Genomic DNA, 17,304 nt, shown 5'->3' with positions numbered 1-17,304 from the left:
CAGAGCACTGATCTCAACCCCACTGAACATCTGCTGTGCTGGTTGTGATCCACATGAAAATAACCAAACACCACCACTGAGCTGTTCACCATTTTGCAGGAGGAATGGAACCAACTACCGGCCGACATTTACTGCAACCTTGTGGAAAGTCTTCCTCGAAGGGTAGAGTCTGTGATAGGGGCGAATGACAGACCTAATCCGTACTGACACCAGACAAGCTTCAGGTAAGCACATTCCCATGGTTGTCCAGTCATTATTAGTATCTACCATTGCCTAACCTGCCATTAACGTTTGCAGGATAAGGTTAGGGACATATCAGTAACTTGCAAGCTAAAGGCAGCCTCCATGAGTTTCTGTTTTGTCACTGACTAAGAAAGATGACTAAATATATGGAAAAACACTACACTACCTTGGAGCTGTCTAAAATAGCTCTCTTCATGTCTGAAAACAGCTCTGTTCACAGCCCTTTATACTTACTCTTCATTCTACATCATGGCCCGTTCAGAAATTTCAGATTGATTAGCAGACAACTGGTTGTGCAGTATCCAATTTTGTTCACCTACATTTATGACAATTACAATTAACTCATCTGCTTACCACTTAAAATTTCTAGGCTTAACTTTCGAAGCAGCATTTTTAAGTTTTGCATGCGACCATGTACCGAAATGCTAATGTATTTACACTGTTTTTAGTGAAAGCTTTAGTTCTATTTTTCCTTCTAAATTTTCCCAATTCTATTAACACTTCCATTTCCAATTGACATGTTGATACTTGTTCAGGGTGTCTACCAAAATAACAAATCCAAAATTCATGACTTTCATAACTTTTTCTTGACATTTCCCCCCCCCCCATTTTCTTAACATTTATTTAGCCGCCCCCTACTTAGGTATAGTTTGAAATTAAGAAAATAGATAAAATTTTATTCAATAAAAAAACACTACCACAAGGCTGGTGAAGTTGAAAACTGAAGCTGTACTTTACCAAGAGATTTACTTATTAATGCATGCATGTAAAAATTAATGCTCCAGACTTCATCCTGGATGGGGAATGGCCACATTACTTTATTTAATATTTTTACAAAACTTCATGCATACAAGAATGTGATTCTCACATAACTTAAGAAACAAAATGAACAAATCTTATCCAAAACTAAATACAATTTTAGATTTCCAAAAATTTAATTTTATCAAATCTCAATACAGGTACAAAATAATGTAAATTCACCCTGTAAAAATAGCAAAAATTCTTGACCACAAGTATAATATCTTGACTCTCTTGACCTACCTGTTGATTTCTTGACTGGTAGACACCGTGAGTAGTTTGTAGTGAAACTAGTACATTTTCCAGGCATTGTTGTTAGATTAACTACAGGGGATGGACAAACATATGGAAACACCTGCGAAGAAGAGCCGGAATGCTGTAGCTAATAAGGTGCAGGACCACCTTTAGCTTCCAAAATGGCCTGCAGTCTCCGAGGAATGGACAAACACATGTCCTGGATGGTGGATAATGGGATCTTGCACCATTCTTCATGCAAAACATGTTTACAATCCTCCTCAGTGTCCTTCTGTCTCTCAGTGTACATTTTCATCCACCCAGGTGTTTATCTGAACATGTCTTTCCGGACACACTATGGTGTCATCATGATCATTGATTGTCCCCCTCTCGATACGCCAAATAACGTGGCTACTTTGGTAACCGAGGTCCCTTGCAGGCGGGCACCAACAATTTGCCCTCTTTGAAACACTGTCAGCTTGGACATGATGCAGTATCAACTGCACTGCACACTATCTACAGCTCAACTGTCGACTTCTACCAGTCCGACAGGGTCCTATCAACGGAGCAAAACAAAAGAATGTCACACCAAGTCCGATTTCATGTGGAAAAATTGTGTCGATATCACCCGTTCCAATATCATGGTGTTTCCATATTATTGTCCATCCCCCTGTAAGTGTTCTGTTTAGGGCTGAGCAGATATCAATGGTATTGGTTCAAATTTAATCACAGATACCAGCTGATACGATTTTTGAGTCTGCAAAAATATCGTGTGAAACTTTCACGAAGTGTAAATAGTGTGGGGGAAGAAATGATATTGTGCTTAAATAACATGTCACCTTAAATTATGAATATTTCAAAACAAACTGTGGGAGGCTGATGTGCTATAGTTCTAATGAAAAACTATATATTATAATTTGCAAAATATTCTGAACTACTTAATGTGCAATTAACTCTGATAAACTTACTATTCATTTTTCCACGTAACTGATGAAGCCACCAGACGAGTGGCGAAATTGATCGCTGAAAACAACTTACGCAGAAAAATGAATAGTAAGTTTATCAGAGTTAATTACCGATCTCCGCGTAACCGCCAAACTGAAATCCTTAGATACAATACTTAATGTGCTTCAATTTCAAAGTATAAGCACCAGAACTCTTTGGAATTGGTAGCAATTTCAGCCCTGTTATCAGTACCAGATGAAAGTGGTATTAGCTCTGCCCTAATTCTGTTGATTGCCATCTATTGTGATGTAAATTATCATACAGTGTGTTAAAAAAGGTAACAAACTCTGCAGCAAATAGTTACCTTTTTTTAAAAAACACCCTGTACAAGATTGTTCCACAAGAAATTTTTTGAACAAGCAAGCAGATAAGTTAATTTATAATACTCCCAAATTTCATCACTTTCACTACTACTTTATCATTCTCAACAAAGCAAGTGCTAACACTTCCCGCTGAGCTGTGATATTTTCGCCAACGCCAAGCTGTGGAAATATGCCACCAAGAGCATTCTCGCGTATTATGTGATTTTTGGAACACACTGTGACCTAGGTTATATTTGGAAATACAAGTTTTCAGTGAAACATGAGTCTTTAGGTACCAAATCATCACTCTCAAAAATGGACGACCAACCTTTTTGTTACACCTGCTTTACAAGACAAATTCAGAATTCCTACCTAATGTACACACACTACAACTTGATTGTGACTTGCCAGGAATTCAGATTGTCTTGTATGACTTCACTTGGACCCTTACAAAGCACCGTGTGCCGATCAACATCACCGAGATGGGTCCTCCACATGCCCATGGAGGGAACAGGGGAGCAGGGTGTAGGTTGTAACCAGAGAGGAGGGAAAAAAAAACCTCTAATGTCCGGAATGTCTCCCGCTAGGAGGAGGCTGGATGGTGCCTTCACATGGTAGCCACACAGGATCAAGGTAAGATAATTTTTTTTGCGTGTGTAACTGATTTTTAACATTACAACAGATCCCCCCCCCCCCAAAACATCAGCAGAAGTGTGCAATTTTTGCCATGATAATAGAATGGATGTCAGGCAAAATGAAGGTAAGATTTTGAATCTTCATATCACAGCGTTGCCCACATGGGTGCAAAAGTTCAAATTTTGTATATAAAAAATTAATTTTACTTCTTTCATCTTCTTCTTCTTGATAAACTGGGTTTTCCAACCACAGGCTTATAGCCTAATCTGTACTGAACGAAATGTGGTACAAATTGTAACTAGTATTCATAGTTTCAAAGATATAAAATTTTGCCAAATTTTAAATTTCATGCTGCAAACATGGTCAGTGTTGGCGCAAACACCAGTCTCAGCATCAAGGGTAAGTAATCATACTCTCAGATGTAATAAGCATTTGAAAACATAGCAGGAAATGAATTTTTCTAATATTAGTTTAAAATAGTATTTCCTGCAGATATATGAACTTTGTGATCCACATTTAAACAAAGTATACAGTTAACATTTATACCAAATACATTCAACATTTCAATACAAATAATTTGCATAAACCTAAAATCTTCTTGATAAAGACATGCCATTACAGCAAATTACTAAATATTACTCTGTTGATCTTTAAGTGCGAACTTTACTGTAACAATATAAAAGAAACCTTTCTCCCCCTCCTAAACAAAACAGATTTAAGACTAGAAAATGTAATTTAAAAAAAATTCTTTTATAGAATAGAATGGTAACAAAGGGAAAAAATTGTGGGAATATTTCTTACAACTTTCATGTTACTTAATAATTAAAGTTGAGTTGCAAAACTTCTTAATCACTCTACAAAGTATCTTAAGTAGAAAAAGGTTTCTTCTAGCAATTACCTTAATTCTTACATCAAATAACACAATAATATATACATATTTATGTTGAAAAACCTTCACAACACATTAGAGGATAGAAAAAGTACAGCAGAGAATAGAAAAACCACACAGTTAATATTAAAATATGCAGCCCTGCCAAAAGTTTCCAATAAGCAGCTAAGTAATCACTATACACAGACTAACTCGCAAAGACTAAGTTACTATTTCCGTTACACTTCATGCAATTGATCTACTATTATACCACTGCCCTATTCTTCGTGCACAAGAGAATGTTTAAGTAAGTGAACATGCACAAGACTGGAAAGAAGAGAACGTGACCGGAAAAAAATGACATGCAATGAAAGTACAGACATCAGAGCTCTGGAAATTCAGGTCTGTACCTCAGTTTGCCAAGGAATAGAAACTGATCCTGTATTGAACTTGCTATAGAAGGTGTCATCAGTAGCATCAAGATTGACCCCTTTCACAGTTGAGAACTGCTCAATGTCTAGAACGTCCTTGGCATAGACCGCATGGGGCTGAAAAGGGTTCATGAATCAGGATGAAGCTAGCAGCTACAACTACATGCATTTTTAAACATCCTACACAAGATCAAAACAAACACGGCTCAGTGTCAGTTGTTTTAATCTAGATAAAACCACAAATGCATACGAAGTTAAACATGGTTAAAGCTGGACACATTTACATTAAAAAAAATTGCAATTTCCTTTTAAACTGTAGGTAGCCTTGTATAAAATACAATCCTGTTTCGTGATGGATGCGGTAAATGCAGTTTAAAATTACTTACGTGAAATTTAGAAATTCTGTATATCCACGTTGCACAATTTAATGGTTAAATCCTATTAATTTCGATCCTCTGTCTTCAGATGCCATACCCTTAGTGAATGAAGACAGAGGATCTTAAAAAAATAATAGGATTTAACCACTAAATTGTGCAACGCAGAAATACAGAATTTCTAAATGTCATGTAAGCAATACTGTTAGTTACAATAAAAAAAACAGTACTTGCTGCACCCTGTGACGTTTTTCCTGCGCGATTTGTACTAAAGAAGTATTACGTCATATTTCGCGTAGGAAAGACATCACATGTCCTCCTTCGTAGTACGCCTTGCGTCTCGTTTGAATCTCTCTTATTTTGCTGAGGCGAAACCAACGTCTAGTTATAAATATTTTTTGTTGCCTCTCTACCTCTCCAGGTTAAACATAACAATGAATTGTATTTGTTTTTTATTCTACATTGCCTTCCTGCTAACCATGAGGATGAGTGATGATTAGATCAAATTGATGGAGAAACAATAAGAACACCCATATACAGGTCCGAACTTGAACTAAGTTCGGTTTATAGACAATAATAATAACCCATGATGCAACAGCTCATGAGAGCCAGGGCCTACCTACGGACTGACTCATTAATCAACCAATTACAGGGTGGCACGTGGTCAGCACGACAAAATCATGTAAGCAAAGTGGTGTTCACGATTAAATGATTGCTGCGTAGGTGACCAAGCATGATGAGTAATGGACTCACAAGCTCACCACCACAGAGTCTGGGTTCGTGTCTTAGGTTGGCCTTTTTTGGTCCTTTTATCTGTTTCATATGATCATCATGGTCAGTAATAAAAAAAAAAAAACTAAATGATAATTGTTTAAATATTCCACTTTACTCCTAAGTGAATCTATGAATATTTTAAAGGAAAATTTTGTATTTTTCTCATTTTGTTGCTTTATTGCCTCTCAGTCTAATCGCAACAATGGGGAAGAATGATAACTAGATACAATTGATGAAAAGAGTCTACGGACCTTGCTTGGCCAGCAAGACTGTATTATTTCAAAATAAAACTGGTCAACTGATATATCATGGTTGAAATGTAATAATAATAATAGCCTCCACTGTAACTATTATAACTAATAATTTTAAATTACATACAGTGGAACTTCAATTGTACATTACCAGATTTTACGTTGTCCCACATTTTAAGTTTTTTCACCTTGTAAAATTAGGTTCCACTTTATATGTAGTGGCAGGAAAGGACACAAATGTCAATATTAATTCAGCCTTACATTTTCCTTGCTAGCATTCTAATGACCGCTTTCACCATTGTAATTAAGGAAATACAGCTTCTGGTACATCCAGATGTCTATACACATTTGTGTCTTCAGTGCCTCATGTCTAAATTTTGGCACCCTTTGACACTGTCTTTCATATGAGTGCTTCGTAGCTTAATTACCAGCATGCATTCAGTATCACGACGATATGGAAGCTACTCAAATAAAATGAAGTGATGGATTTAAATTTAAAAAGCCAGGTAAAAAAGTGGAATGTGCTGTCGTCCACATTAACATCCAATGAAGAGCTACCTGGCAACCTCAAGGCCTCAAAGAGTTGTTATATCATGTGATTTAGTTTAATTTTGTTCCAACACCACCTTAATGTAAATCACACTAATATAGATGAATTAAGCATGTGGTGACAATATTCAGGGAAATTAATATGACAAACATTAATTTTATGTGTGGACGTATTAAGTAACATTTGCTTATTATCCAATACTTTTATACATTATAAACCCTCTTGATTCATGCAAATATAACACACAAACATTCATTTGGCAGATAAAGGTAAAAAGGTAAAGTGCTCCCCTGTGCATAGCACCACGCCATGAAGGCATATAGGGAGTGTGGGGGTAACACCCCACACTTTCTTGATCCAGCCGTGAGTGGGGGTGATGTGGTCAGCATCATTTGGCAGAAGATAACCAAATATAATTCCCAAACCTAACAACTCGCACAAGCAACTTGCCTGTTTATCATCTAACAGGCATTAGTACTCGTATCAGAAAGCATGATCCAGCTTTGAACATGATTTACTTCATTTACATTCTAAAACTGAAAAAAATACTTCATTCTGCAGCTCCCATGCTTCTTTCTTTTACAGGATGAAAATACTGTAGACCTAAAAGATAACGGAAGGCACAATGAACAGTCACAAACAGAAGCAATACCACAGACTGTCGACTGAATACAACAACTGAAAGAGATTCTATTGTTAGTAACTTCAAATCTACTTCACACATTCTAAAAAAAGCATCCTTTAGGTACAGCATACGGGTTGAGCGGTACCCAAATATCATTCACTAGGTATTTTCAACACATGACAATAACACTCCAGAAGCTGTTCTGCCACTGTGCACTCGTCATTACAAGGTTTGAGTAAAGGAAAAGGACAAGAGATTAAAATGCAAACGTACACAAACACTTGCCTTACGTGCTACAAGTTACCCGACCCTTTTCAACCTCCATACTCGTGTCCATCCTACATTTTACCCACAACAGGAAGCACCATTAAGACCAACACAGGAAAACCCCAAATCCTACCTCGTTCTGCCACGTAATGGAGACTGCCCCTGTGCTGAACTCCTTGTAAAACTTGATATCTTGCTGATCCAACTGTACCCCAGATACTATAGAGAATAGCTCTATATCATACACATCCTTTGCATACACTGCTTGTGGCTAAAATACAACCATAAGAAATATGAAGTCTGACAAATTAGTTTCTCAGTTTCTCGATACTGTAAAACATGTTCAATTACTGTCTCTTATTCAAAAATAAGTGAGCAAGTATTATGAATACATGCCAAACTAATTCACATGCATTTGTAATATCTCTCCCAATACATTTGTGACTTCCTAACAGCATACGATACCATTAACTCCCCATTAGTCATTTTCAAAATCATTAAAAAAAACATAGGCCCTTGTAATTAAAATGCTCACTAAGGGGACATACCTCCTTATTTTTTCACAAAATGTGGTGAAACCTAAAAACTGGCACAAAGAAAACAAAATAAAATATGCACAAGAAGTACAATCTGTTGGCATAAGTGTAATTTATGTGCGCACCAACTATATATATCCATATTTTTTAAGGTATGATTTTTTGCATGCAAATTCTAAAATTTAGTTTTCCATTTTCCCCATTACTGTATTACAATATCCTTAATACTACCACCAAATTTAACGATTTACTAAGAAGCAGGGATGGGACAGATTAATCTGTACTCCAGCAGTATCGGCCAATATAGGCACATCAGTGTACCAGTGAAATTACCTATAATTTTACTGGTCCGATATATATGTAAGTATAATATAATTTAGTGCAATATTCTGCAACTTTTATTGATAAAAACATGTAATCTTCCTGCCTATTTTTTCAAAGTAAATGTCTACATATGCAGCTTCTTTTGCATTGCAGTCATCTTGGTAAACATTTATTAAGGAGGTCAATGAACCATTCGGTTCAAGGAAAATTTGGAATCTTATATCAGATCGATAGAATATTGGATATCAGTCCAGCCCTACTAAAAGTGTGTGTTATTTTGTTGAACAATAGGTTTCAACATTTAACCAGAACAATAATATTGGGCATATTAGCTTGACTAACTCATATCAGCATGGAAAGGATAAAGGTATGGGTGGTTTTCACTTGTTTTTTTTTTTACTCTTGTGCACTTATAGGGGCCAAATTTTGTACTTTCCATTGGTCTTTGCTCTCTCACCTGAAACATTGCTGGATTAACTTAGGACATGTCAGTTGTCCACGAAAGTGAAAATAATGGAAGTACATTATTCACGGTCATTTTATCACTCAATGCAGGAAAAAAAAAAACATGTTACCACCTCTCCAACCCGATATCTCTCTCTGTTCTGATGATTTTACTGCACGCAGAAGGGTAAAGATTATTTTCATTGTTATTCTAGTATACTGCAGGTATTTTGGAACTTGCAATATAAAACTAATATTCAAATGCGAGGAACTAACATAGATGACTTCAGGGAAAGGTTTCAAATGTGGCATCGCTAATCAGTTTGAACTAACAAATTTATCACAGGTGCTAGCAAGATGTATTGAAAATACCTAGTATGCACTACAACTACAGAGTACTGTATTTGTTCAAATCATGTAGACTGCAACACACTTTTCCCACATCATCTCAACTCTCACACTGAGCAATAATAGTAATAAAAGAATTACTATTAAACCTCTGTGGGAACCATTTCATAAAGAAGGCATACATCTTTCAGGAGCTAAAACATATGTGGGAATTGTATTATGCACAAAATGCTCAACTTAATTTTTTGTATTGGAGGTAACACACACATGTATCCAAATGAATGAGGTTATAAATTCTACTGATTGCTGTATTAAAAATAATAATCAATATAATCGTAATGTGAGAAACAGAAGAACCTAACTCCAAAAATGTGGTTTTCGGTTTTGTTTAACATATCTTCTCTGAAGAGAAGAAGATCAATGTACAGTATCTCCCTTAGCAGTAGAATTGGGCCTCTTGAATTTACTGATTTTTTAACGTCAAACATATACCTAAGGATACACATTATTTTCTCTCTCCTCTAAATATGAAAAATGGGAATTACGCTCATCTGGTGCTCACACGATGTAATTTTGTATTCTTACCTAATCTTATTACTCCAGAGATATCAGAACAAATTAGGAAACTAAGGCATATTTGCCAGTCATCACTGCTTCATGCTGAAAGTTCTAGTGATACAATCTTTTTCTTTAACCCTTAATTCACTGGTGTCACTGTCTGACGTTGTCACCGTTAAGGTGACAAGAAGAATTAAGTAAAATTCCCATGCTATTTGCACCTTGATACTTTTATATTGTGGTGGAAACACTAACAGGCTTTCTGGGAAAAGCCTTCATCAAGGTTGGAGCACTTTTTCCCCCTTTCAACATGCCTAGGTCACATGTTCGAGTGTGCATTCTCAACGTGAAGCTTTTAACACGTGCTGGCTCGTATTACATTTTGTGTGCCAGCTAGGAACATGAAACAACTTTCATTTCATTACAAAAGGTCCATACTATGAAAAGAAGGCTAAAGTTTGCGTCCTTTGCCCATAGGAGCGGGGAAAGATGGGGCGAAGTACAGATTTCTATTCTTTTTTCATGGAAATTTGGGGGGCACGGCCCACACCACCCAGTCTTTTTCACTTTGGCATTCTGAATTGTACACAGTTGCATGCCCTGGTGTCTTGGCTTCAAAACAAAACTTACCCGAAGCAGATTGGTCCAACAATCTAAGAGTTACAACGTTTTTCCGAAATAAGTGTAGAAATTTAAAATTCGCGTGGAAAAGCCTCGGCGAATCAGGGGTTACATTCGGCAAACCCGCCCGGCGGTGTAAAGGTTAATTTACTATTTTTATCAATGTATTGTTTCATATGTAACTTCCTTATGTAAAGTCAGCTTCCATGTCCAGCACCACAAAGTGAAGATCCACACTTCGTCTCAGGCATAAATGGACAAATGCGATCAACATCATATTGCCCTAGTATTTGGTGCATACAGCTAGTTGGTTGTCAGGGTCCCCTACAAGCCATGGCGATTGAACCCACTCTGCAGCAAACTTCAGCAAAACTACACTCAAGCTGAAAGTGTTGTTGTCCGTCAAAAATTGTACATTTTTAAAATGCAGATAGGAAGTCTAGTTAAAAGTGATCCAAGTATCATGGGAAGTACTTTTTACTGCGATATTTTGTTCAGATATAATGCAAAATAAAACCTTTAAATAGGAAATTTAGATTCAGATTTTCTTGGCCGATCAACCATTTCAGGAAACCATATATATCCTGTAAATAATAACACAAAGTTCTGGAATTTAGTTAATTCTAGGGCTGAACGGATACCGATGCCACTGTATGGTGAAAGTATCTATTAGAGATCATTCATCAACACTGGTTCATACTTTTCCGGCTGAAAAAAATGCTACACGACCCTTTTGTGGAGTGTAATTATCCTGAAAATTGTGCAAAAATTAAATTTTTATTTACTCTGCACAAGTATTATGAAAAATAGATTTTGTGATTAAATTACAGCTATTTTAATATTCAGATATAATTCTTAAAAATGCTTAAAGCAAATCTCTGGTAAATTAATGCACATAAATGCAGGCTTACATATTAATATTAATAAATATTTAACACCTTTTAGTTTATAATTGGGAAATGCGAGATGCGGTAGTAGATAAATACAGAGAAACTAGTACTCACTTTATCCGCGAAACTGTTTTTTCTTTGTTCTATTAATTTCAGTGGCCTCTGCCACCATCCTCGTTGGAACTTGTTGTACTGTTGCTTGGGGTGCTTCTTAGTTGACGCACGCAAAGAATGCCAAGCAAAAAATACAACAAGTTCCAATCAGGATAATGGCAGTGGGCACTGAAATTAATAGAACAAAGAAAAAACAGTTTTGTGGATGAAATGAGTACTAGTTTCTCTGAATTTATCTTTTAGTTGTTCCAATTTTCAAGAATCTGTGTACGTGGGAATCATCAGTATTGATATTAGTTCAGCTCTATTTAATTCTGCTTAAATTATGTGAAGAAAAATTAACATATTTGAAAAAGAATATACTGCTCTCAAAAAAAGAATATTATTGTTACAATAACACTACATAAATCTAAGAAACACAGAAGTACATGCATTTGTCTCTATGCATATGTATACCAATACTTGAATAAGCATGGTGAGTATGGCACCTCAAATACAGAAAATAGCACAACACAAAACCAGTTTTTCTTGTATGTAGGCATTGCTTGCTTATTTTTAAATCTAAACCCAAGAACAGGTTTGTCAACTCATATCATCGAAGAGAAGCATTTGATTAAAAAGAAAAGGGTTTTAAAAAGATTGACGGGAAACAGAGGTGAATGTCTGAGAAGCTTCGTTCACTGCAGAAGAACACTGGAATAAATTAAATAATGAAAATGGTATGGAGTTTTCTTTTTCACAAATGGAGTAAGCCACCATATTTAAAATTTAATGTAACAGAAAATATCAAGAGACTTTGTGGAAACAATGATAACTTTGAATTACCTGATGATATTTGGGATTCATGATTTTAAATAAAAAATAATGTGTTAAAAAAAATATATCTGAAATAAAACTAAAACAGACTGCTTCTTTTCACAGTTAGGTTGCTATATTACAATAATGTAACATTGACAACATCCATTATAGAAGGGATTCTTTTTGTTTAAAAAATTGCTAACCATTGTTATAACTATATCTTTACTCAAAATGAAAACAAATGTCTGTTGAAGGGAGCATGTGTTCTGAAACATCACAACGAAAAACTGTTTTCTTATGCTTGTAATAACCGTAAACTACAGGAAAATAAACAAAACTAGTGTGTGATAACTGAAATGCAAATTATTAGAGAGAAATTACAGCCTAAACTGGGACTTGTGGATCAATTTGTTTCTCTGAAACTTACTACACTGATATTCTACGTGTCACATCATGGCTGTATTTTTATATTCATTGAAAAAATATCTGATTGCCGCAAAAGCTCTTCAATTACTATTGTGAATGTAGGAAATGTGCAAAAACATTATATGACTGTACTACTATTTTCAACAGAAAATGGAATAATATCACATGCGCCAGATACAGTAAATAAAGAGCACACTTACATCAGGAACAAATGGAGGATCGCACATTCCTGCTTCCAATCGCTTCCAATTCATGCACTTGAAGAATTCATGGTGCTTCACTTCCTTCGCTGCTCCGTATCGCCCACTGTGACACCCTAGTCTTAGTTTTGGGGATTTCTTTAAAAGCTGGAACACAATTAAAGCATCTTACGATTGCATTTAACCAACACTACCCTAAAATATCAACTAAGCTGACAATTTCTTTCAATCGAAATAATTCTATAAATAGTAATCAAGAATACAATTCCGCAGTTCTGTCAATGTAGCTATGATATGAAAGCATAATTCATTCACACCAAAACTGAACTCTGTGACACAACAGGTCTTTGAAGGTTTACTGCCACTTTCAGAAAGCTCCCTAATTGTCCTCACAATGGTGCCAAAAGTTTAGAACTCCCATTGGGAAGCAAACCTGAGACTGCTGGCATCAAGTTCATCCACACATTTTTTGCAAAAAAACATTCCAACATTTTCCTTTCTAAGAAAAATCCACACGTCATAGTCACATGTATTAAAGCTCAGAGGTTCTATGTTTGTTCAACTGAAAACAGCAACCAATTACACAGGGTGGCTACAAACAAGCAGAAATGAAATTCCCTGACTTCTCCAGGTTTTCCAGGACAAAAATTTACATTTTTCCCTGACAATTACAAACTAAACTAAATCGATGTTTTTGCAAATAGAAATAATAAACTCATACAGATCCACGTATGGTTTTGTTAAGTACCAATATTATCTTCTATGAAATTGACTTAATTTCTCTATTCACTATGATTTCAATTCAAACTGCAAAATAGTGAATTTTGAAAATTATTACAATTTACAAGCTAGGGAAGGATTACGGAATTTTGTCATATGCAGTAAGTTTAAAATAAAATACTTGTTAAAATAAAGTTACGACTAAATGAGATAAGAGTGAAGAGTGAAGAGTGAATGATTAAGAAATACAATTTGTAATTTATCAGTCTCCTTATCCATTCTCGGTATTTCTGTATATGTTGATATTTCCACTGAGGTTTGGAACCCTCTGCTTGCAAGAACCGTGAGTGCAGACTCATTTTTCAAAGCATAAAGCTACTTCTTTCTTCTCTGTAAAGCAAACAACTTAAATCTTGCATATAAGTGAAACAATTGAATCAAACAAAAGAAAGTGTTATATTTCCTTACATTATCAATGGGATTTCTGCTTCAGTACAGTATATCCAAGTGAAGTACTGTGAAACTGACAACATGCAGTTATACCATTAATGCTGACGAAGAGGGTATGTAGGTATTAGAAATTTAACGCAAGGAATTTATAGAATTGCAATGTATAGGTACCTGATTTAGCGAACCACACATTAAAACATTAACACACTAATAATAAAATCTTCTGAAAGTTCATATACGAGGGGCATCCTGAAAAAAGCTCCAATGGTGCCTATACGCAGCACTAGTGGTCGGAGAACGACACACACACATGCAGGCAGGAAGAAGTGGCATGTAGCTGTAATCTGGTACAGTTGCAATGCAGCCGTTTTAGGACAGTTCTAGGTTAAACATTGCAGCTCTCATACAGTCTCCCACCGACTGCGATGTAGCCTACATTGCACGCTCAGAATTTAGCACAGAGCCACCAGCAATCGTGTGAGTTGTGCAGACAGGATAGTATGGTCAGATGATGGTGCAGACAATTCACGGAAGGCCAGTCGAATGTGCACAACCCCATACAGCTGAGTACACACGGGACCTTTGCATCACTTCAGGTGAGAGATCTTTGACCACTCCCTGTACAGCCCTGGCCTTGAATGTACCGACTTTCATCTCTCTGTTTAACTGAAGCAGTTTCTGGCAGGACAAGGATTTGACAGCTACACTGTTGTAGATAGTTCCAGTCTTTGCTGTCAGACACATATACCATGGGCATACAAAATTTAATGCCATGCTATGACAAATGCCAAATTGGTGTATTTTCTTATTTTTTATTTTTTACTATACTGTGTTATTTTTCCCAAAATTCACATTTTCATTTTAGCGTATTTTCTGGCAAATATCTGAAATTATACCTTCATGGTGTTTTTAAACTACGGTTTCAAATTGTAAGTCACATGGCTTATGCCTCTTCGTGAGAGTTTGAAATCTTGAAAGTTATTTTCCATACCCCTTTTTTAATTTTAAGGTAAGGATTTTAGATAATGGAATTTTCCTCGTATATACTGAAGAGTGCATAATGACCATAAGTGGCGATGCACCCAAAAAATTAAAATCAATCAATCTCACGTGACAGATACCGATATATTATGGCATCAACAATTGGGATTATCTTCTTTTGACTTGTTAGTGTTACATTTCCCAAAATTCGCGTTTTTGTCTTAAAACATTTATCTGCCAAATATACCGAAACTTAATACTCCATTGTGCTTTTAAACTATTATTTTAAATTGTAGGTCACATGGTCTACGTATTTTCGTCACAGTTTGATATGTTGAAACAGATTTTTGAGGAAGTAAAAGTAAAGTGGTCCCCTGTACTTTTCCATGAAGGTGTAGAGGGATGTGGAGTTAGGGACCCACACTTTCTTGATCATGGGTGAAGGTAGGGGTGATGTGATCAGCACCACGCTCCTGGCTACCTTTATCCCTCAAAGTTTCCTCAAGGTATCAGCTTCATATGATGCTGGGTAGGCACCGGAGCAGTTTGAATAGGTGGAAAACATCCAGGATCTCCCCCGCAGGGGATCGACCACGGGTCTCTCACATATTAGTCAGACGCCCTAACGACTGAGCTCCATTATTACTCGCTCGACAAATGCCGATTTTGCACACTTAGCTTGGTAATTCAAAACATATCTCGTGCGACAAATCTGAAGATGTGACTCCCGTGTGACGGTAGATACGCACTCGATCTCCTGTTAGAACCCTGCCACTTGGCTCTGTGATACAAATGGTTTTGATAGAAGTTGAAAAAATCGTGGGAAATACATGATTTAATGTGGCTGTCGGAATTATTCCATGTACGTATAACTCTATAGTTTACTCTTGAGTAAAATGTTGGAAAACTTGCATGTTCTATGTACACAAACATGGCCTAGAAAAGACAAGAATGTTGGATTGCGTGGAATTTTTCATTATTTTAGGAGATTTATTTAAAAAAATCACCAAAAACGCCAACAATTCGCATTTTATGCCAAATTCGCATTATTTCGATATTTCGAACGAGCGAAAAATGTGTCCAGACATCACCGCACATTCCTAAACATAACTTCGCAGCAATTACCATTATTCACGGTTTTGACGTTTGCGAAAAATCATTGTCGCTACTACGTGGAAATTACTTTCTGGCCACCCCTCGTATAAATCAGTAGATGGAAAGTGAAAAATTAGCAGGGCTGGCAGAGAAAAGTCAATTCTTGAAGAAAGTAATTTGCTTTTATGATGGAATGATTCGAGTAAATATCATATTAAAATATTTACATATTTATTATTAGTATTTTATTTCATAATATTGGACATTAACCTTACTCAGTGAGAGATTAATGACCATCTCTCACGAGTTTAAACAGACAGAACAGAGATTGGCGTTAATTTCATTGCAATACTAGTGTTGCAGTAAATTTGAGGTTTGGAGCATGCACTTGCCAATTTTTATAACGTTCAACAATGTAGCTTTATGTTTCACTTTTTCGTGATAGTATTCAATATATATCCCATTTGGTTGGATTCTTCTTGATATCTAAGAATAGTGCAATGTCATTGTAAACATATGTTAACTTGTGTGAAGCCAGTAATACGTCAGGATGATGAAAGAAGACCTTCGTAAGCACTGCTACATTAAATAAGGTGAAGTGAGCCAGAAGAGTAACACAATTAGAGGAGTATATTTGCAGTCTAAAGCTCTTCTTGTTTATGCATGCGATTTTTGTTGGATGTTGAAGTCCATGCAATTTCTGTCGCATGTTGTAGTGAGATACTTTGACGGGTGGTGATATTCGACAAAAATTGTATGTATCAATGGAACCTATTTGTTTCCATGTTCCTTCAGTTTGCCCAACAAAATGCCTTACTAAGACGTCAGACAACTATCGGATGGCGCCACCTGCTCTTATCCCCTCCATCTGTTGACAAGTTCCCTTACTACTCCCATATGGACAAGAAAAAATGATAATTCAATGCATTTTCCACGTAATATTTAGAGGCTTAACCTTTACTCCCCCGATGATACCATATGGTATCACCAGAGTAAGGTCGTACTCGCCCAATGATACCATATGGTACCATGGTGCTCATTACGAAATGAATGTGCTTTTTGGACCTTCATACTCTTATGTTTGGGTGGAAACTCTGACACAGGTCTGGAGCAAGCCTGAAAAATTCATATTGATGACCAACCTCCCCCCTCTCCCACACCCCCTCCGCAACATATCCATGCCACATTTCCAAACAGAGAATCACATTTTGTCTCATTATTCAACTTATATGGCACCCAGGAACATGAAACATGTTTCAATTTATTTGGAAACGTCCATTCTTTGAAGAGAATACTAAGGTTTGCGCCTTCTCCCCAAAATAGCGGGAGAAGGGGGGCAAACTTCAGATTTTTATGATTATTTCATTGAAATTCGGAGGTTGCGCCCCACAAACCCCCCTTCCTCGGTTCGGCGTTCTGAATTGTACACGGTTGCATGCTC

The 17,304-nt window shown here is 36.4% G+C and overlaps 1 protein-coding gene across 3 annotated transcripts in view; it reads right to left on the bottom strand.

Moving 5' to 3' along the window:
- The window catches only part of Gprk2 (G protein-coupled receptor kinase 2), a 56,303-nt gene that overhangs the window by 10,904 nt on the left and 28,095 nt on the right, over positions 1 to 17,304 (bottom strand). Inside the window, exons 11-12 of one of the 3 annotated variants that reach the window (XM_083114824.1) lie at positions 12,618 to 12,764; positions 7,492 to 7,629 (exon numbers count right to left, since the gene is read on the bottom strand). In XM_083114824.1, the coding sequence (XP_082970950.1) occupies positions 7,492 to 7,629; positions 12,618 to 12,764 (285 nt within the window). Of the gene's footprint in view, positions 1 to 4,496; positions 4,635 to 7,491; positions 7,630 to 12,617; positions 12,765 to 17,304 lie in introns of all 3 variants that reach the window. The other 2 variants (XM_083114823.1, XM_083114825.1) reach the window with 2 other exon arrangements.

Source organism: Lepisma saccharinum, chromosome 29 (assembly GCF_977018435.1).
Source record: "Lepisma saccharinum chromosome 29, izLepSacc3.1, whole genome shotgun sequence".
NCBI classification, from domain to species: Eukaryota; Metazoa; Arthropoda; class Insecta; order Zygentoma; family Lepismatidae; genus Lepisma; species Lepisma saccharinum.
The sequence above is the reverse complement of the archived record's forward strand: the minus strand, read 5'-3'. Positions and strand labels throughout refer to the sequence as shown.